The 22,954-nt window shown below is 46.0% G+C and overlaps 2 protein-coding genes across 2 annotated transcripts; both read left to right on the forward strand.

Annotated features, from left to right (window-relative positions):
- Positions 1 to 6,926: 6,926 nt before the first annotated feature.
- LOC125382961 (death-associated inhibitor of apoptosis 2-like) lies at positions 6,927 to 7,337 on the forward strand. The gene has a single exon (XM_048401350.1). The coding sequence runs from the start codon at positions 6,927 to 6,929 to the stop codon at positions 7,335 to 7,337; it is 411 nt and encodes a 136-aa protein (XP_048257307.1).
- A 5,384-nt stretch (positions 7,338 to 12,721) lies between these two features.
- LOC124153031 lies at positions 12,722 to 18,421 on the forward strand. Its single transcript, XM_046526138.2, has 2 exons — positions 12,722 to 12,900; positions 16,929 to 18,421. Exon 2 carries the CDS (start codon positions 16,945 to 16,947, stop codon positions 17,926 to 17,928), a length of 984 nt encoding a protein of 327 aa, XP_046382094.1. The 5' UTR covers positions 12,722 to 12,900; positions 16,929 to 16,944; the 3' UTR covers positions 17,929 to 18,421.
- The last annotated feature ends 4,533 nt before the right edge of the window (positions 18,422 to 22,954 follow it).

Consider the following 22,954-nt stretch of genomic DNA (forward strand, 5'->3'; position numbering starts at 1 on the left):
AAGATGACGTCATAAATTACAACTGTGACGTCATAATGTATTTACACACTCCAGCGACGACACCAAGTAATTTAACAATTGTAGGGAGACATTTGAATTAAAATATACAGTATTTGTAAAGTAACAGTGTAACATTTACGATTGAAATGAAAATCTGTAAATACATTCTAGAGTTCAATTTGGGTTTCATCAATTGGATAAACATTTGTTCTTTTTCCAGTATCAGCTGCTTGTTACTTGTATACAATTTATAAAACGGAAAAATACTAAATTTCTCGTTTCCGCAATCATCAATGTGTTTGCTGACACTTAAGCATCGAATATCAGGGTCTCTAATCTGCTGTTTGTGTACAGTTACTCTATCTTTTAATTCCATGCCGGTTTCACCGATGTAGTTTTCGCCGCATCCCGAACATCTCATAACATACGCCACATCTTTGCTGCGGCAGTTGGGGGCACGGGTGGCCCAGTCGTCTAAGGCGCCGCGATTCGCTGTGCAGAGTTGCGTCCTTTGGACACGCCAGAAACCTATGATTTTGGGTTCGAATCCCGGTTCGCCCCGATTATGTTTCTAGGTTTGTCAGCACCATACCCATGCTCGTGGGTTTCACCGAAGTGGTAAACGTCTGATACCTGCATCACTTCGGACTTTCCTCCCACATTAAGCTGACACGCCGCGATATAACTGTAATACTGTTAAAAGCGGCGTTAAACCCTACTCACTCACTCACTCACTCACTCACTGCTGCGGCAGTTCATTTTGGCTTTCACATTGAAACCCTTGCCATTTGCAAAAAGGAAAGTGGCACCTTCACTTATGATGTTACACGTGCCGCATCTTGGTGTGTTACATCTACTTACACATGGTACACTCCCTGTACAAGAATATTTGGATGGACCAAGAATTTGCTTGAGATATTCAGTCCTTGTTTCATTTTATCACTTTGCTATAGAATTGGGAGGTTGTCCCTTATGACTGGCATGATATCACAGTTATTAGGATTAAAGGTTGACACAAACGGTATAATTTGATCGCCCACAGATTTTTCATTGGGTTTCAGTAGAGTATGTCTTGTAATTTTTAACGACTTTTCTATAACGTCTTATATATATATATATATATATATATATATATACACTGAACAACAAAAATTCCTGTGACATTGAATAAGATTTAATGCAAAGTTGTTTTTTACCAAATCTGAAACAATTTCGGTTTGCAACAGATAAAAGACTCCTGCAAGTGTTCAAATGGTTTAATTTGCCACACTGACTTCAGAAAATGCGTGATTTCATTAAAAATATGAACATGCCAAAATGTCAATTTACAAATCAATAGCGTGGGCGATGACGACGCAAAAACGGTAGAACAACAGGGCTTTTGATCTCGTCGCGGTAGCGCTGGCCATTGAGATTTCCCTCTGCCACTATCAAACGGGTCCTCTGTCTTGCTGTAATCGAACCCCATACCATAACTTGCTTCTTGCAGTCACTGTTGCTGGCTGGAATCGATTTCGTAGGTGTGTTGTTCGAATCCAGTTGTCTTGTCGATTATTGGTTACGCGTGGCCTGCCACTGATAGGATGGTCTCTGACCGCATTCGTCTGTTGCCAACGTTGCCATAACCACCAAATGGTGTTTTCTGGTGACGTTACATTGTCTTGCAACATCACGTTGACTCGATCCTGCTTCAAGCATACCAATGGCTCGCAGACGCTCATTTTCGGACAGGCGTGGCATTTCGTAATGTTGAATAATTGCGTAATTTTGTTGTTTTTCTGAGTGGTTGTTGTCAGCACGATGCTAAACAATGCACGTTTTTATACCCATTCTTGGGTAGTGAATTCATGGGGCTTGCATAAAAGTAAACTTTTGCATGGAATGCATGCTTTTCAGTAGCAGTTGCGTTTTTGTTACTTGATTCCATTGTAAGAGGGCGTCGCCTCCGTTTTCCGAGGGAGGAGCAGGAGGAGGAGGAGGGAAAGGGGTAAAAAACCCAGAGAAGCGGTCGTAAAAGGTGAACAAGATCGCCATGGTTGGTGTGGGTGTGGGTGTGGTGGTTCTAAACATAGACAAGGCGGCGGTGGTGAAGGGAGGAGGGAGGGTGGTGGTAAAGGGAGTGAGGAAAGGAGGAGGAGGCGGGTTCATGGTTTGGGTTTGAGGGTCGTCAAAGCAAAGAATGAAAGTTGTCTTTTGGGTGAGATGGGTTGCCCTGAAAAGGGCCGTTGGAAAACAAACTGGAAACTGGAAACTGGAAACGGCAGGAAACGGTAGGAACACTGGAACACTGGAAAAACTGGAAACGACGGGACACTGGAAAAAACAGTGGAGCAGCATGTCCTCCCATTGGTTAGTCACTTTGTTTTCTTGAGAGGCTTCTGTCACGTTTTCTTTTTTTTTATAGAAAGTCATCTCTGTACCCAAAGGGGAGCGTGTCTACAGGCAGCCCTGTGGTTTCGTCGTAGACGAGACGTCGCTTGTCGTACACGGTACGATAGTCTTTTCGGGTGGGTCGGGTCACAAGAGCGTTTTCGTGCCGAGGTCCTTTTCGAATGATCTGATGAGGGTAATCCAAACTGATTTTCTCCCCCTCTTTCCCAGGTCGTTGTCCCAGTATCAGTCCTTTCATGGTGTCAAAGTTGAGATGTTGTTGGTTTCGGTAATTCAAGTGAACCCTCGCACTTTGCAGGTCGTGCGCGTTCCATTGGGTCTGGGGTTCATAAACTCATAGCCATAGTTTTGGGGGCCTCCTGACACAAACGTCTTGATGGTGTTTCCGTCCAGTTCATCTGTAAACTCACCCAACGAATGGCCCAGCTCTGGATTCGCGTCGTGGGGCCGATGAATGTAAATGACGCTGTCCGTGTCAAAGTACAAGACCCTGCGACCCACCAGGGCAAGGGTCTCGTACAGCTTGAGATGTGCTTGGGCGGTGACCCACGCAGCGATGGCGACATTGAAATGAGAATGAGGGGTTTGGAATTCTTTCTTTTGGGTATAGGTCACTTCCACCATGTGTTCGTTGACAACGGTACATCCTCGATGGTATTGCGTTCATTCCTCCACAAGGCAAAGTACTGTACAGGATCGTTCATATAGATGTTTTGACTGTAGTCTAACCGTTGTCCAAACTTGCCCCAGAGCGAATTCAGTTGCATCTTGGCAATCTTGCAACGTCCTGGATTTTTTTCGATGCGGTCCTTGTCCAACCCAATGCCTTCTTTGTCGTAGATCTCCTCCGTCGTGATCCGTACATCCCTCGGGGTATCCGCTGGCTTCGAGCTTCTCCTTGAAATGTCGATCGATGTAAGTGTCAAAGAGTCCCACTTGCTGGGTGTCGGGGTCATGCTGTGCAAAGGTGTCAAAATGCCAAACGTCGTAGATCTGAAGCACCTGGTAGTCATACTTCTTCACGGCTTCCTGGAGTTCTATGGTGGCGTACGTCCCCACCCATGACCTCTCTTCGTCCGTGTGCTTGCAGGAGGAGTCTGACCGGGTGTCAGTACGTGCGGCACAAAGGACAGAGCAGTTTGCCACCCGATCTGTAAGGCAGTAACGGATGGTAGAGTCGTTTCGGAGGTAAGACACAGCATTGGATCAGTCCTTTCAGTTCAAACAACGTGTCCACAGGAGGTTGATGGAGAAGGGTCGGGTACTTGATGGTTTCACCTTCTTGGGCTTCGTAGCACAATTGCGTGGCATTGGTGCGTTCTCCATAGAAGGCGTCGCGAGGGTTGAGCGGCCCAGGGACGTGAATACAGTGGGGTCCCTGCAAGAAAGCACGCAGAGCAGAGTCCTCCCGTTGCATTTTTGTAAACTCATGCTCCCACAGGGTGACGATCCTTTTCACCTCAGGGTGTTGATTCAAGAGACTCAGGCGGTAGCGGGTGTCGGTATAACGGGCTCCCAACGAAGTGCCCAGGACGAGATGAGGTTCCCCACGCTCGGTTTTGTGACAGGCCTGGCACCCATGCCAGAAACAGCCCAGGAATTCGTAGATGGTGCCTGTGGCTAGATCGTAGCCATCAACACTGTACCAATGTTGACCCTCTCCCCACGTGAATTCTTTTTCACCTCCATTCCTGGCGTGCTGGAGGTGCAGATGGGGGTCCGTTTCCATCAGATAATTGAGCCAGTGCATACAGGCTTGGGAATAGTTTCTTTTGGGTTGGTAGTCTTGAGGTGGAAGAATGGCGATGGTATTGAGTTTCAGGGCGTGTTTTCGGAAGGATTTCATGGTGAACGCTGCAGCTGTTATCACTTCTACAAAGGGATCCATGCCAACCGAGTTGATGGCGTTCTGTCGGAAGTCAGCGCATCCCCATCTCAAAATGTCCACATCGCTCTGACAGTAGGCTAAAAGTTCTCCTTGTAAGTCAAACAAGGCTCCTTCTTGCACTTTTTGGGTATGCCATTGGAGGAAGGCTGTGCGTTCCGCGGGAGACATGCCATCGGGATCGTACATGACGGCTGGTGGATAGGGACCTCTGTAGGTCTGGTTGGCTTCTGTATTGAAAAAGTGCGGAAAGTACCCTTTCTTCAGCCCAAAGCTCTTTGGAAAGGCTTTCAGGGTGTAAGGGATGAAATTTAAGCTGTCTTCGAAACACAGTCGTCCCAGGGTCATCTGAAAAATTTGTTGGCCATTTCGAATCTTGGTGGGGAGTGTCACCAGGAGGGGGGACAGACCCTTCAGGATTAAGTGTAAATCATAGGATCGTGCATTGTGGGCCATCACATAAATGCGATCCTTCTTCTGGACTGTCGTGGTGGTGGTGGTGTTCTTGTTCTTTGGCTTCTTTGGCTTCTTTGTTTTCTCCACTTCCATGGCCTCTTCCCCCTCCACCTCTTCCACCTCCACCTCCTCCTGCTGGGGTGATGCATGTCGTTGACGTTTGGAAGAGTGATTTCTTGAGGGGGTGCCATCCCGTTTTCTTTTTTTCCCCAGGTGTACTGTTGTCCCCTTGCGTGTGCTGCCCTCCTCTTCCTCTTGGTCCTTGTTCTTCTTGGGTTTTTCAGCCAGTGTGGTCAACCACATACACACATCATGTTGCGTGGTGGGGCCTCGAAACACGATCTCACGGCTGGGACCATACCCTTCTTTTCTCCATGGACAGTGTTCGCACAAGTCCTTGCTCACTTCACTGATGCATCGTCAACATCCCAACTGCATCACGCACAAATTTGGAATGTGTTCCCCAGTGTCTTGCATGCATTCAAAATCGTAGAACACTTATTGGACGTCGTCTCGTAGGTGATGTTGTTCCTCTTCCCCCTCTTCCTCCTCTTCCTCCTCCTCGTTTTCTTCATGGAGAGGCGTCATGTAACAGCGATGGTCTGGGGTCATGGGTTCTCGGCACACCAAGCAGGGATGTTCTTCATCGGAGCACTCGTGATGAACCATGGGAGTCTCCAAGACGCGGACCAGCTGAAAACAGGTTGGGCACCTGTGAATCGATTGACAGGGTTTTCCCTCTGACGGTGACTGGAGATGTCGGGTGTAACAGTGTTGATTGGGGAACCCGCTTTGACATGTCAAGCAAGGGATCCTGTGCTCCTCCTTGGGTCAGCAATAACTAGAGTGGAGGCAGCGTTGGCAGCGGTATTGCTTGGTGCAGGGATGGTTTTCGGGATGGTCGTAACATTGGTCGCAGCGTTCGCAGTAATGGTTAGATGCATAAAATGCGGACATGGAAGTGATGACATCGTAGTGCTGATCATGATGGTATAAATGCAGCACGGTGGCGTGGGGTGGAGCCTCATCACACTTGTACAACAGTCTCTGGTCCACCTCTTGACTGTAGACTTTCAGTTGATAATTCAGGTGGGCCAAGGCGCGTCCCACGCGAGAGGTCGTCCAGGCCCTGACAGGGACCTTCAGGCAGGCCAAGGCGTCGAAACTAGTCCCGTGCCCGTATGCCTTGAACATCGACGCGATCCGTTCTCGTCAGTCTCTTTCGCTGGGCGGACCATTCTTGGGTCAGAGGGTGGGGCTTCTGGGCATAATGCTGTGCCACCACCAGGGCCCGTGCCAAACAGGATTGATCTTCGTTCTTGATCCGTACAATGCCCTGTTTGCGTGTTAAAAAGGTTTCGAGTCCAATCACGTTTTTCATTTGATGACGGCCACTGCCCGATCCTAGCCTGTCGGGATCTGCGACATGTACTAAAGTCACAACCATGGTGGCATCGATGTTCAGGGCTTTGTTGGACTGTTCGACTTTCTCCACGGCATCCAAAATATCTAACCCATGGAGATCTTCAAAGCGACGAAAGGGAATCCGTATGGGGGTGTTCAAAGCAGGATGATCGATACCTAGACCAATACGATCTCCCTTCTGGCCTGACATCTGTTGATAAAAGTCATCGATCACTCTGTCAAATAAAGCTGGCAGTTCCATGGGAACGCGGTCCGGTGGTACGGTGTCAAAGTAGTCTGGGTTGAAAGTCAAACGATAGGTATGGTTAGCAGTTCTTAACCGCCTGGAGCGGGTGGTGTCTTTCCTCTCCAAACGATTGGTTGCTCGTCATAATAGCACTGCGTGTCTGATGAACGTCTGTACTATAAGATGGACTGAACATCTGATTTATGGACAACCCTTCCTCAAAACAGGATCGACATCGGACCAATCCGAAGCCTGGATTGTCGGCCAATCAGAAGACAGCACCGACCAATCAGAAGACAGCACCCGAGCCGAGTTGTGCTTTCTCTCCCATGGTAAAATCCATTTCCTATGGAAAAGAAACACAAGGGTCGGGTCGTTTTGGAAAACCGAGATGCAGGTCAGGCACCGGAACGGACCAATCAGTGCGCTGCGTTTTGGACCAACAAAGAAGCAGCGATTTTCGATCCGGTTCTTCTCCTATAAAACAAGAGTGGATTCAAGTGGGTCAGTGTCACTTGTAAAATTTATTTTATAAAATCAAGAATGGCTGAGACAAAGAAGAGTTGTACGACGACGCGTGACGGAGACGTGGTGACGGATTGTGTAGATACTCGTGGATGTTGGAGTAAGAGTATGGATGCTGAGGATGAGATGTCACCGCTCAGTAGCACGCCATCGCCCTATTATCTACGGTTTGAAAGAAGGCTCGCTTCGTTTGAGACGTGGCCAACGCAAATAAATCAGACTGCTGAAGAGATGGCCCATGCCTACACAGGGGGTGCCGATGACGTGTACTGTTTCCAATGTGGCGTGCGGCTGAGACGATGGGGGCCCCACGACGATTCTTGGGTGGAACACCACAAGTGGTCCCCACACTGTGACTACCTCAGACTAACCGGTCTGGTGAAACACAAGAAGAAGCTACAGAATGGCGTAGCACGGCCGGATGCCTAGGAGGACGACGTTTCCCGTTTCCTGTGTTCCTGTTCAAGTTTCCGTTCAAGTTCCCGTTCAAGTTCCCGTTCAAGTTCCCGTTTGTCTACTGCTGTTGTTGTGGATGGTTCAGTCTGTTTCCGCTTCCTGTTTCCAACAAGCTTTTCTTTGTTGGACCCACAAGTGGTGCCACGTAGGGCACCCCGATGACATACCCAGATGGTATACCCAGATGACAGCAAGTACCGCTTCGACGATCCTTGTCTTGTCATAAGCTTGGACATGATGATTCTTCTTGGACAGCAGCAGAAAAGTTTTCTTCTTTCCCAAAACGGCCCTTTTCACGGCCACCCATCTCACCCAAAAGACAACTTTCATCCTTTGCTTTGCCAACCCAACAATCCAAAACAAAGAACCCACACCCTCCCCTAGACCTCTTGGAGGTACATGCCTACGCGTGACACCACCATGGTACGTCTCAAAATACTATAATCAATATATATAAATAAAGACACGCAGTACACCACGTGTGCATGGAGACACGAATCAAACATCACGTGTGCATGAAAACACGTGTCACAGTACGTCTGTCGACCTACACGAGTGTCAACACCTCGGTATCATTAAACATAATGATAATGATCCTATGGATCAACGTCTCTTTGAGAGACACAGACGCATGACACTACGTTTGAAACACGACGTTCACATCGCGACACGAAGTACATCACGTGTGCAAACGTCACGTATGTGTATCGATCTTTCTCTATCCATTTCAATACTACATCAATGGTTGTAGCCACACACACACACACACACACACACACACACACACACACACACACACACACACACACACACACACACACACACACACACACACACACACACACACAGGACATCACGTTTTGCCTGGCAACACGCGTGAAACAACACGTGTGCCTGGCAACACGAATGACAGTACACCTGTCAACCTACACGAGTGTCAGCGCCTCGGTATCATTCATAATAATAATAATAATCATCCTATGGATCAACGTCAACGTCTGTTTGAAGACATACACAGGACATCCCGATTTGCATGGGAGTGACACGAAGTACATCACGTAGGCATATACCTACATCACGTTCATGTCTGACGGTCCACCTTTAGCATTCAGACGACCGTCTACCTAAAAAAATACCAAGGCTACCCAAGAAGAAAAAAAAGGATCGAAATCTCCTATGACGGTCCACCTTTAGCATTCTGACGACCGTCTACCTAAAAAAAATACCAAGGCTACCCAAGAAAAAAAACCGGATCGAAATCTGACCAATCCGAAGCCTGGGTTGTCGACCAATCAGAGGTCGCGCTCGGGCCATGGTGGGCTCTGATTGGTCGAACCGAGGTTGTCCTTTCTCTCCCATGGTAAAATCCATTTCCTATGGATAAGAAACACAGGGGTCGGTCCGTTTGGGAAAACCGAGGTGCAGGCCAGGCACCGGAACGAACCAATCGGAGCTGCGGCCTGGGGAACCAACCAGGAAGCAGGGTGTCAGTGGCTCTCCTATAAAACAAGAGTGGATACGAGTGAATCAGTGTCACTTGTAAAATTTATTTAAAAAGAAATCATCATCATCATGAGCAGCAGAAGCAGCAGAAACAACATGAAAGAAAACTGGGATTTAGAAATCGCCACAGTGACACAGCCTTTGCACCTGTTGAAAGAAACATCACCACCATTGTCTCCACCATGGCAATGCAGAAGATGTCAAGGGTGCCTGCCCGTGTACGCCCTTGGTACAAGGGCATGGGATGGAACTTTCAAGTGCGTCTATTGCAGCACTGTCCTGAAGGACACTTACGTGCGTCGTTTAACGCACACCAGTAAGTGTCCTGTCAGACGTCAAATGACTGTCCACCCGTGCCTTTGTACCATTGCGTGCACCTGCATGTAATCATCAAGATGCCTAGGAGGACGCCGTTTCCCGTTTCCTGTGTTCCTACCGTTTCCTGCGGTTTCCAGTTTCCAGTTTCCAGTTTGTTTTCCAACGGCCCTTTTCAGGGCCACCCATCTCACCCAAAAGACAACTTTCATCCTTTGCTTTGATGACCCTCAAATCCAAACCATGAACCCGCCTCCTCCTCCTTTCCTCCCTCCCTCCCTCCCTCCCTCCCTTCACCACCGCCGCCTTGTCTATGTTTAGAACCACCACACCCACACCAACCATGGCGATCTTGTTCACCTTTTACGACCGCTTCTCTGGGTTTTTTACCCCTTCCCTCCTCCTCCTCCTGCTCCTCCTCCGGAAAACGGAGGCGACGCCCTCTTGTAGGTGCGCGCACCACCGGACACGGAAGCGACGCCCTCTTGGAGGTGCGCGCGCCACCGGAAAACGGAGGCGACGCCATCTTGGAGGCGCACGACATCGGAAACGGAGGCGACGCCATCTTGGAGGTGAGCACGCTACCGGAAACGGATGAGACGCCATCTTGGAGGCGCACGACACCGGAAACGGATGCGACGCCATCGTGGATGCGCGCGCAACTCCCAGCATGACCGGATGTGACCGTGACCGGATGTGACGTCACAGAGGTCACGTGATCCTCTCGACCAATCAGAAGCCAGGAGCGGTCCCAGAGCGCTGCTACCAACTACTTTTATGCATACAGATTCAGAGTGACAAAACACTATTCACAAGACTGTATGACAAGAAGGATGACTTCAACTTTACAATTGTCAACTTCCCTTTATGTTGAGCAATATTCTAACAGCCCCAGCCTTTAGTGAACAACTTTTTACGTACAATCGAGCATGCTCTTTTATCCAAGATTTCAAAGAGCGTCATCCGACTCTTGACAATAAAATGTTTGATCAAGGTGAAATTTCCAAATTTGACACGTAAGTTACAAAAATGATGTCCGATGCAATTGGCTATTTTGACTTGTACGACATGTTCCCGTGTTCAGGGAACAATTGACTTGCCTTTGCATGTGTTTGGGGGCAGGATACCTTCACCTTTACGCGAACACCTGGTATCATCACTACTTGATAGTGATTCATAAACACATGCTTATGATATAGTCGGAATCGTACTATTGACATGCATCCTTCATTTAGATTGCTTTTACGGCAGGCATTGGTTGCTGAATAGGTCTTCAGCAACCCATGCTTGCCGGGGGAAAAGCGACTATGCTTGTCGTAAAAGGCGACTAACAGGATCGGGTGGTAAGGCTCGCTGACTTGGTTGATGCATGTCATCGATCCCAATTGCATGGATCAATGCACATGATATCAATCACTGGATTGTCTGGTACAGAAGCGATTAATTACAGACCGGCGTTATATAGCTGGAATATTGCTGCGTGCGGCGTTAAACAACAATCAACATCAACAACGTTAGATCGGGCGGTCAAAGTTCACTCAGAGCCCACCTGACCTCCTATGGAAAGTCTTCAGATCTTCACGAGAACCATCGGATCGGAGGCGAAGATCTGACTGTAATAAGATACGCCCCACCCAAACACGTCGAATGATATGGCCGACATTAAACAAGGATGTGAATTCAAGAGTTATACATTTCCACGTGACTACATGATTGACAGGCGAACGCGGATATATGAATCAATGTGGCCTGGGCAGCCTGTGAAACCAGTTAAACTGTTTTCAGAATTTTCATTTCTTCAGTATCCAGATTTCTTGTTGAGAGAAAGAAGCAGGCACGTAAGTACAGGGAGTTCTATATGTGTAAATGCGTGTCTCGTCCCTAAACTGTAGTGACGTCACAAGTGTCACAGTGTAAGCTACTTCTACCTTGAAGATCCGGGGTAGAATAGGTCTTCAGCAACCCATGCTTGCCGAAAAAGGCGACTATGGTTGTCGTAGGAGGCGCCTAACGGGATCGGGTGGTCAGGCTCGGTGACTTGGTTGATGCATGCTATCGTATCCCAATTGATTCTCATGATGTCCATCACTGGAGTGTCTGGTCCAGACTCGATTATTTTCAGACCACCGTCATATAGCTGGAATATTGCTGCGTGCGGCGTTAAACAACAAACAAACAAACAAATTTCTACCTCAGTTCATATTGGGCGTATATGAAGGGGTGCCATTATTCATGAAATAATCATGTCTCCGTGATCCGCTGAACTGAATTTAAAAAACCTGTACGAAGATTGACTGCAAGCGTGTGTCGGGTAATAATTTAGTAACTATCATAATACTCAAATCAATACAGTAAATATTCAGTTATAATTGGGTGAGGGGGTGGTTGGGTAAGGGGTTGAGTGAGTTGTGAGTGAGTGAGTGAGTTTTTAACAGTATTCCAGTTATATGTCAGCTTGATGTGGGAGGAAAGCTCGAAATTATGCAGGTCTCAGACATTTACCTCACGAGCACGGGTATGTTGCTGTCAAAACCTAGAAACCTAATTGTGGCGAACCGGGATTCGAATCCACAATCATAGGTTTCTGGCGTTCCCAAGGAACGCAACTCTGAACAGCGAATCGCGGCGCCTTAGACGACCGGGGCACCCTTTCTTGAGTGTGTGAGTGAGTTTACAATGAGTGACCAGGCGGATTGTGTGTCATCTACCCCAATAGTGGAGCTGATGTTATCAATCAAAGACAGCCGCTTTCGCTGGTACGATCAGGCAGAAGAGCAAAACATGATTCACTCACTCATTCCAGGTACGGAACCTGGGCAATGTGGAGGATGAGCGAGCGCGCGCGTGCGTGCGTGTGCGTCAGGGAGTTATAACCTATGCCGCCCCCATCCTTGGTTTCACTCGTGTTTCGTGAAGACATTTGACTCAACCAGAAAGGGGGACCACGGGTGGCCCAGTCGTCGAAGGCGCCGCGATTCGCTGTGCAGAGTTTCGTCTCTTGGGCACCCCAGAAACCTATGATTGTGGGTTCGAATCCCGGTTCGCCCCGATTATGTTTCTAGGTTTGTCAGCACCATACCCGTGCTCGTGGTAAACGTCTGAGACCTGCATCACTTCGGGCTTTCCTCCCACATTACGCTGACACACCGTGATATAACTGGAATAATGTTAAAAGCGACGTTAAACCCAACTCACTCACTCACTCATCAAGAATGGAAATAGCAGTTGTTGATCATGTGTAGGGTATACGATACGTTTATATATAGTTCCTCCAAATGGGTTTCCGTATCTTTCCACGTCAGTTTACCGAGAAGCAGCGATTGTACTGTGCAGCATTTCTCAATAACAGCACCCACGTGATCCGATTAAACAACAGCGCTGTCAGAGGCGACTTCGGGCTTCTTGACAAGGAAGTAAGTCGTAACCGGAGGTAAATACTCAGCAAGTGGTCCGAGCAATTTAACGATGTCAACATCATGACTCACCATTCCCTTGAAATGTCCTCCTAATTGGCCTTTAGTCACAAATGATATGCTTTCCTGTTGCATCGCTCTCTCGCCTTCGGTCTTGCTCACGGCCGCGATAAAGCGATAACACGAGACGAGAAAGCGATAGCACGAGACGAGAAAGCGATAGCACGAGACGAGAAAGCGATAGCACGAGACGAGAAGGCGATAACACGAGACGAGAAAGCGATAGCACGAGACGAGGTTCACCGGTATTTTAGTCTTTACCTTAACTTGTTTGTTTGTTGTTTAATGCCGCACTCAGCAATATTCAAGCTGTATGACGGCGGTCTGTAAATAATCGAGTCTTGACCAGACAATCCAGTAATTGATATCGCGAGTGTTCTACCTGGAACTTTTCAACATTTTGTAGGCTATAGATGCTATCTGGATAGAGAAACAAAATGCTGTCTCGTTTCGTTTGCACACACGCATGTATTTGTTGTTTTATTGTTGTAAATTAGCAAAATTCACATACACGACAACACAAAAGTCTTTTATTTTACATTATTTTACAAAAAACTCCACAGAAAGGCCGCGGATAATTTGCGATTTATAGCGAAACTCCATTGCCCCTTTCATGGGAGTTACCAGTTTTATGCCTTACATCACCGACCCGGATGTTTACACACCACACCTAAATATAGTAACTTCCTGACGACCGATCACTGCCCAACACAATGCAACGAGCGTCTACCGAAGTTCAACAGAGACAATGTAACATAGTTACAATCGTTGTTAAACAATACAATACACTGCCATAAAACACGATGTTAATGTGCTTGTAGAGAGGTGATACTAGATGACCCATTATAGTATCTTTTCTTTGTTCAAGTAGGGGCGGTGGGGTAGTCCAGTGGTTAAAGCGTTCGCTCGTCACGCCGAAGACCCGGGTTCACTTCCAAACATGGCTAAAAGCGGCGTAAAACTATACCCACTCACTCACTCACTCACTTTGTTAAGGCAGGAATATTCATATGTAACAATTGTCTATCTATTGTCTGGTTGTTATCAATTGAGTGTTCTGGTGTGAGTTTTGTAAACATCTTCAACACATATAACCAGACAGACATGTACAGTCAGTCACAAAGACAGACAGACATGTACAGTCAGTCACAAAAACAGACAGACAGATATGTACAGTCAGTCACAAAAACAGACAGACAGATATGTACAGTCAGTCACAAAAACAGACAGACATGTACAGTCAGTCAAACAGACAGACAGACATGTACAGTCAGTCACAAAGACAGACAGACATGTACAGTCACAAAGACAGACAGGCATGTATAGTCAGTCACAAAGACAGACAGACATGTACAGTCACAAAGACAGACAGACATGTACAGTCAGTCACAAAGACAGACAGACATGTACAGTCAGTCACAAAGACAGACAGACATGTACAGTCAGTCACACAGACAGACAGACATGTACAGTCAGTCACAAAAACAGACAGACATGTACAGTCAGTCACAAAGACAGACAGACATGTACAGTCAGTCACAAAAACAGACAGACATGTACACTGGGTCACAAAAACAGACAGACATGTACAGTCAGTCACAAAGACAGACAGACATGTACAGTCAGTCACAAAGACAGACAGACATTTACAATCAGTCACAAAAACAGACAGACATGTACAGTCAGTCACAAAGACAGACAGACATGTACAGTCAGTCACAAAGACAGACAGACATGTACAGTCAGTCACAAAGACAGACAGACATGTACAGTCAGTCACACAGACAGACAGACATGTACAGTCAGTCACACAGACAGACAGAATGTACAGTCAGTCACAAAGACAGGCAGACATGTACAGTCAGTCACACAGACAGACAGACATGTACAGTCAGTCACAAAAACAGACAGACATGTACAGTCAGTCACAAAGACAGACAGACATGTACAGTCAGTCACAAAAACAGACAGACATGTACACTGGGTCACAAAAACAGACAGACATGTACAGTCAGTCACAAAGACAGACAGACATGTACAGTCAGTCACAAAGACAGACAGACATTTACAATCAGTCACAAAAACAGACAGACATGTACAGTCAGTCACAAAGACAGACAGACATGTACAGTCAGTCACAAAGACAGACAGACATGTACAGTCAGTCACACAGACAGACAGACATGTACAGTCAGTCACACAGACAGACAGAATGTACAGTCAGTCACAAAGACAGGCAGACATGTACAGTCAGTCACACAGACAGACAGAATGTACAGTCAGTCACAAAAACAGACAGACATGTACAGTCAGTCACAAAGACAGACAGACATCTACAGTCAGTCATAAAAACAGACAGACATGTACAGTCAGTCACAAAAACAGACAGACATGTACAGTCAGTCACAAAGACAGACAGACATGTACAGTCAGTCACAAAGACAGACAGACATGTACAGTCAGTCACAAAGACAGACAGACATGTACAGTCAGTCACAAAAACGCAATGTAATAAAGAGAAATATATTTACTTGAAAAGCATAAACATGTTTTTTTAACATACATACATACATACATACATACATACATACATACATACATACATACATACATACATACAGCATGACAGCTTGACAGAGGGAGAGGGGGCACGGGTGGCGTCAGGGAGTTATAACCTATGCCGCCCCCATCCTTTGTTTCACTCGTGTTTCGTGAAGACGTTTGACTCAACCAGAAAGGGGGACCACGGGTGGCCCAGTCGTCTAAGGCGCCGCGATTCGCTGTGCAGAGTTGCGTCCCTTGGGCACGCCAGAAACCTATGATTGTGGGTTCGAATCCCGGTTCGCCCCGATTATGTTTCTTGGTTTGTCAGCACCATACCCGTGCTCGTGGGTTTCACCGAAGTGGTAAACGTCTGAGACCTGCATCACTTCGGGCTTTCCTCCCACATTAAGCTGACACGCCGTGATATAACTGGAATAATGTTAAAAGCGGCGTTTAACCCAACTCACTCACTCACTCACTTGACAGAGGGAGACAGACAACACACCCATCCACCCACATACATACGTTTGACAAAACTATACTTAAAATAAAAATAAAATATTTTTTTGACAGCTGATTTAACATATGTTATAGATAGCCATTGTAATGTGATTCATATTGTTACCATCGTTAACAGTGTGGTCACACTAATTGGGATGTCTTTCCATGTATGTGATGTACCCAACTACATATATCAACTGTGATCGCTTTCTCGTCCCTTGTTATCGCCGCTTTATCGCGGCCGTAATTGAAGGCGAGAAAGTCAATTGTAAGGTTTTAGAAGGGTAGGTGCTGTCATAAGAGCGCATGTGTCCATTTGACCACACTCTTCTGTATATAATTTATTAGCCTTGGGCGTGTTTCTCAAAGCCGTGCTACGACTATCAGTGGTCTATATGTGTAGGAGTTACGATCACTTTGTGGAACAGGGACGTTGCATGCAAGACAACTGAATAACAGAATGTATGTCTTTAATTTCCATAGGTTGTGTTGCTAGTTCTCTAAATGTGTCTCAGTATTTTGAACATCCATAAAAAATTTCAAAAACTTTACTGAATGCCGTAAAAGGCGACTGTGTTCGTCGTAAGAGGCGACTAACGGGATCGAGTGGTCAGGTCGCTGACTTGGTTGATGCATGTCATCGATCCCAATTGCGTGGATCGATGCTCATGATATCAATCACTGAATTGTCTGGTCCAGACTCGAATATTTACAGACAGCCGTCATATAGCTGAAATATTGCTGAGTGCGGCGTTAAACAGCAAACAAACAAACAACAAATATCATCTTACAGAATGCTTGTGTCGACGACGTGGGTGGGGTGGGTGATGTGGGGGGTATGCATAAAACTAAAACAAACAACAAACAAACTTATAGCTGAGACAGTTTTAGTGGTCACAATGGGCCCCCTCATCGTACCCCATCCTATGGATTCAAACGTGAGGGGTGGTGAGGAAGCCTAGTTGTTCAAACGTTTGCTCATAAAGCCGAATACCCAGGTTCGAATGTGAAGCCTATTTCTGGTGTTCCGTGCTAGGTTGTTGTTCTGGTATTGCTAGAAGCGGCGTAAAACCATATTCACTCACTCACTTTTAGATCGAATCGCCTTCCTTAGGGAGTGAGTTAAAATCTAACGTCGCATCGGCATTATTTCAGCCATATAGCGACGAATCGCTTTCTAAACATGTCTGCATTACTTGAAATATTAACTTCTTTTTTATTCTTTCAGACACGCATCAGCAAACATGAGCGTATGGACAGACTGGCTGGACTACATCCCAGTTGTGGGGACAGTCAAGAACACGGTTGAGGCTGTATCAGCCGTCTGCCATGGCGACTATGCTCTTGCAAAGGAGAAGGGAGCGGACGCAGCTCTGGGTCTTGTGCTGGATGTTCTCACAGCTGGAACACAACATGCCGCGGGTACTGCGTACCTTACAGTTGTTGAACATATTGTGTTCAGGGGCACTACAGCAAAAGAAGCCATGAATGCCATTAAAGGAGCTGGCGCAAAATCGGGGAAAGGAGCTGGCGCAAAAGCGGGGAAAGGAGCTGGCGCAAAATCGGGGAAAGGAGCTGGCGCAAAAGCGGCTGCTGCTACTCAAGTTCCGATCCAAGAAATGACCAAGAAATCCAAAAGACCATCAGACCCAAAGACCAGCAAGGGTGAAAAGAAAAGGCCATCTGAACGTGGAGAACACGTCATCAATAACAACGTTCTAAAGGTTTTTAAGACAATCATAGACCGATTTGCTACTCGGATTGGAAGCACAGCAGCTGAACTGCTTGGAAATAAAGAACACACAGCCACTTATCAAGCATATTACAGGCCCCTACCACAAGACATCACCCAGTCAATCGGGTACCAGATGGTTGCACACATTCCGGAAGAGGACCAATACATTGATGCCAATGCAACTGCCTATGGAGCAGCAATCAAGGAGATTTCTGACATGGTGGTCACTTATATGTACGACTATTACAGCAACAACTTCTACAGTGGTCCTGCCGTCGATAGGAGCATCATCGATCTGATTCGTTTACTGAACAACAGCCAGTTGTATGTGGACGAGTACGCCAAACAGTACTGGCTTCGGCATGGCGGGGACGAGGCCAAGTTTGAGGACAGCAGACAACAAGTAGTGAAGATGTTCAGACGTCTGTGTGCACCTACAAGCGGGGAAAACGAGGCAAAGCAGTGGGTGCGCGATCTAACTGGCCATATGTAACTGTGCTGACATTGATGGTGTGGCAAGAAGGGACACAGTAAGCTTCTTCTTCTCACCTCAGATGCCACGAGAAACTACTGATACCTGAGAAAGCTCAATCAAGTATACTGGCCTTTAATTGTCAAGTCAAGAGGAGGGAACCTTTAACTTTATACGGAACATGGAAAACTATGCTGTGATGCCATGTGAAGTAAAGATGGTAACATCGTTACATATACTGAACGTTGATGCCTAGCTAAAACGTAGGGACATGATACTTTAACACATAACTATACTAATGTTGGATGTCAAGACAAGATATTGTGACACTTAACAGTACTGACATTGGATGTCAAAAGAAGATATTGTAGCACCCTTAACTACATTGACATTGGATGGCAAGACAAGATATTGTGACACTTAACAGTACTGACATTGGATGTCAAAAGAAGATATTGTAGCACCCTTAACTACATTGACATTGGATGGCAAGACAAGATAGTGTGACACTTAACAGTACTGACATTGGATGTCAAAACAAGATATTGTAGCACACTTAACTACATTGACATTGGATGGCAAGACAAGATACTGTAACAACTGAACTATATTGACATTCGGATTTTTCTAGGTCTGTGCAACTTGTTCTATTTGCACAGCGTAGACGAGTTTCTAATCTACAGAATAGTGTTGGTTTGTTATGTAATATGTTTTCAAAAAATAGTATAATTGTAAATTCTTTTAGGTCTGGGGGCGGTCAAGTAGCCTAGTGGTTAAAGCGTTCGCTCGTCACGCCGAAGACCCGGGATCGACTCCCGACATGGGTGACATGTGTGAGTCCCATTTCTGGTGTCCCCCGTTGTATATATTGCTGGAATATTGCTAATATTCCATCTAATTTCAGGGTTCTTTGGGCCGATCAAATAATATGTAGAAGGTCTCACAGTTAAATGTGAAGCAAGAAAATGAAATTATGATCACATAAATGATTCATAATGTATACAACAAATATTTACATGGATAAGGCAGTGGGTCTAGCTTAATGCGTCCTTGAACAGTATTTCAGCTTAGGCGGATCAGCTTCTTAAACTTATGCATTTTCACTGTTGCAAAATCCATGAACACGTACAGACTCCCGATGCACTGCTGCTGGCTTCAGATTATCGTTATGTCATAGTCTACCTTTCATCATGGCTGCCAAACTCAAAATTTTCAGCCAATAATATGAACTTTTCACATAAACAGTAAATATTTTAAGTACCGTATTTGACGTAATAAGCGCCCAGGGCGCTCTCAAAAATAGAAATAGGGGGGTCTTATTAGAATATTATTTGGGTGGACAAAAAGAGAGTTGAAAGATAAATTTTGTGGTTTATGCTTACAACCTGAAATGTTTATATACGACAGATATATTTTTCCAGAACTGAATTGCCCATAATTGAGGGTGCATTTCACACATGAGTGCGTATTATATGCGAATAAATGTCTTGTGTACATTGATCAATCGGAAGGGGTGCTAATTGGGATTGTTCACTCGCCAATATAGTAGGAAATATCGCTGTGGGCGCTTATTATAGCGGGGCGCTTATTACGTCGAATACGGTATATTTGTCTTGTCAGAGTACTTGATCACTATCATGATAGTGGTGGATACTAAAATTTTCATGCACAGATATTAAAAGTTATGGGCATAGACTTTGTTGTATCTGTGGTGCCTCTTATGGCTTTGTATGAAACAGTTGGGTAATATCCTGTTCATGTTGTCTATGATGTCTTGAACTTGAGAGAGAAAGCTTTGTACCCAAAGTTGGTGCAGACGTCTATCATTGCACTGCTTCCTCCAACACTCAGCACCTGGAAACAAGGGAGGAGGGCGGTAATCACGCCAGCAGACAGACCTGGTGCAACACACCAGCAGTTAGACCTGGTGCAACACACCAACAGTTAGACCTTGTGCAACACGCCAGCAGTTAGACCTGGTGCAACACGCCAGCAGTTAGACCTGGTGCAACACACCAACAGTTAGACCTGGTGCAACATGCCAACAGTTAGACCTGGTGCAACACACCAACAGTTAGACCTGGTGCAACATGCCAGCAGTTAGACCTGGTGCAACACACCAGCAGTTAGACCTGGTGCAACACGCCAGCAGTTAGACCTGGTGCAACACACCAGCAGTTAGACCTGGTGCAACACGCCAGCAGACAGACCTTGTGCAACACACCAGCAGTTAGACCTGGTGCAACACACCAACAGTTAGACCTGGTGCAACATGCCAGCAGTTAGACCTGGTGCAACACACCAGCAGTTAGACCCGATGAAACAAGCCAGCAGTTAGACCTGGTGCAACATGCCAGCAGTTAGACCCAGTGCAACACACCAGCAATTAGACCTGATGCAACACGCCAGCAGTTAGACCTGGTGCAACATACCAGCAGTTAGACCTGGTGCAACAAACCAGCAGTTAGACCTGATGCACCACACCAGCAGTTAGACCTGGTGCAATACACCAGCAATTAGACCTGATGCAACACGCCAGCAGTTAGACCTGGTGCAACACGCCGGAGATTAGACCTGGTGCAACAAGCCAGCAATTAGACCTGATGCAACACGTCAGCAGTTAGACCTGGTGCAACAGGCCAGTTGCATATGGATGCAACACCGTGCAACATACCAGCAATTAGACCCAGTGCAACACACCAGCAGTTAGAAGGAACACTCCCTCAACTGACCTCGAGGAGCACTCCCTCAACTGACCCCAGGTAGCACTCCCTCAACTGACCCCGAAGCGACATTAAACCCATCTACCTTATTCACCTGAGTGGAAGCAACATTAAACTCAACTACCTTATTCACCTGACCTGAAGCAGTGTTAAACCCAGCTACCTCTCCCACCTGACCTGAAGCAGTGTTAAACCCAGCTACCTCACCCACCTGACCTGAAGCAGTGCTTAACCAAGCTTCCGCACCCACATGACCTGAAGCAGTGTTAAACCCAGGTACCTCACCCACCTGACCTGAAGCAGTGCTAAACCCAGCTTCCGCACCCACCTGACCTGAAGCAGTGTTAAACCCAGGTACCTCACCCACCTGATCTAAAGTTTGGTTAAAAAAAGCTACCTCACCCACCTGACCTGAAGTGGCAGCCTGCAGGCCCTGTCCAGTTGGTAGACTTTCAAGTATCTTGGGGGTGGTGGTATTGCTATATTTTATCACTTTTAGGGCTAGTGGATGTCCTTGGTTCATTTCCATCCCCGCAACTCTGGAACCTTACCTACCTGACTGGAAGCGACATTAAACCCATCTACCTTACTCACCTGACCTAAAACGACATTTACCAGTCTACCTTACTCACTTGACCTGAAGCGACATTAAACCCAACTACCTTATTCACCTGGCCTAAGCGACATAAAATCCATCTACCTTATTCACCTGACTGGAAGCGACATAAACCCATATACCTTATTCACCTGACCTCAACGACATTAAACCCATGTACCTTATTCACCTGACTGGAAGCGACATTAAACCCATCTACTTTACTCACCTGACCTGAAGCAACATAAAACCCAACTACCTTATTCACCTGACCTGAAGCGACATTAAAGCCATTTTCCTCATTCACCTGACTGGAAGCGATATTTAACCCAACTACCCCATTCACCTGGCCTGAAGCGACATTAAACCCATCTACTTTACTCACCTGACCTGAAGCAACATTAAACCGAACTACCTTATTCACCTGAGCTGAAGCGACATTAAACCCATCTACCTTACTCATCTGACTTGAAGTGACATTAAAGCCATCTACTTTATTCACCTGACTGGAAGCGACATTAAACCCAACTACCTTATTCACCTGACTGGAAGCGACATTAAACCCAACTTTCTTATTCACCTGACCTGAAGTTACATTAAACCCATCTACCTTATTCACCTGACCTGAAGCGACATTTAACCCATCTAACTTATTCACCTGACTGGAAGCGACATTAAACCTATCTACCTTATTCACCTGACAGGAAGCGACATAAAACCCAACTACCTTATTCACCTGAACTGAAGCGACATTAAACCCAACTACCTTATTCAACTGACTGGAAGCGACATTAAACCCATCTACCTTACTCACCTGACCTGAAGTGACATTAAACCCAACTACCTTATTCACCTGACTGGAAGCGACATTAAACCTATCTTACTTATTCACCTGACTGGAAGCGACATAAACCCATCTACCTTATTCACCTGACCTAAACGACATTAAACCCATGTACCTTATACACCTGACTGGAAGCGACATTAAACCCATCTACCTTATTCACCTGACTGGAAGCGACATTAAACCCATCTACCTTATTCACCTGACCTAAACGACATTAAACCGAACTACCTTATTCACCTGACCTGAAGCGACATTAAAGCCATTTTCCTCATTCACCTGACTGGAAGCGATATTTAACCTAACTACATTATTCACCTGGCCTGAAGCGACATTAAACCCATCTAGCTTATTCACCTGACTGGAAGCGACATAAAACCCAACTACCTTATTCACCTGAACTGAAGTGTTTTTAAACCCAACTCACTTATTCACCCTGTCCTGAGGACAACCAACCCGTTGATCCATCACTATGGAGTTAAGTTCTGGGTTTGTAAACACTCCTCTGAAACAAAATATGTAGACACAATAATCAAAAGGATGCGAAGATATAGCTTTGAAAAATATGACAATAACTCATTTCAGTGGGACTGACACCAAAACCACTACAAGGAGCTAGGAGAGGTACACTACATCTACAGTGAAAGAAACAATTACTTTTCACTGCACCCATGGGAGCAAGGTCTTGCTGCGAGGAAGTAGGCTGCCACGAGTGCCACACACATTTTACTTTGTGGCTTTTTAAGAATATGGTCATACCATGTGATATGATGAAGTGAAAAAAAAAATAAGACAATATTATATATGTGAATGTTGAAACTCTACAGCACAAAAGTCTTCATATCAACATGTGCTGAAAACTGTAAAAAGTTTCATAGAAAAGTA

The sequence above is a fragment of the Haliotis rufescens genome, unplaced genomic scaffold (genome assembly GCF_023055435.1).
Source record: "Haliotis rufescens isolate VD_foot unplaced genomic scaffold, xgHalRufe1.0.p SCAF_21, whole genome shotgun sequence".
Classification (NCBI taxonomy): Eukaryota; Metazoa; Mollusca; class Gastropoda; order Lepetellida; family Haliotidae; genus Haliotis; species Haliotis rufescens.

Coding starts and splice junctions, on each gene's coding strand:
- LOC125382961 (XM_048401350.1), top strand. CDS start 6,927: ATGGCTGAGACAAAGAAGAGTTGTACGACGACGCGTGACGGAGACGTG.
- LOC124153031 (XM_046526138.2), top strand. CDS start 16,945: ATGAGCGTATGGACAGACTGGCTGGACTACATCCCAGTTGTGGGGACA.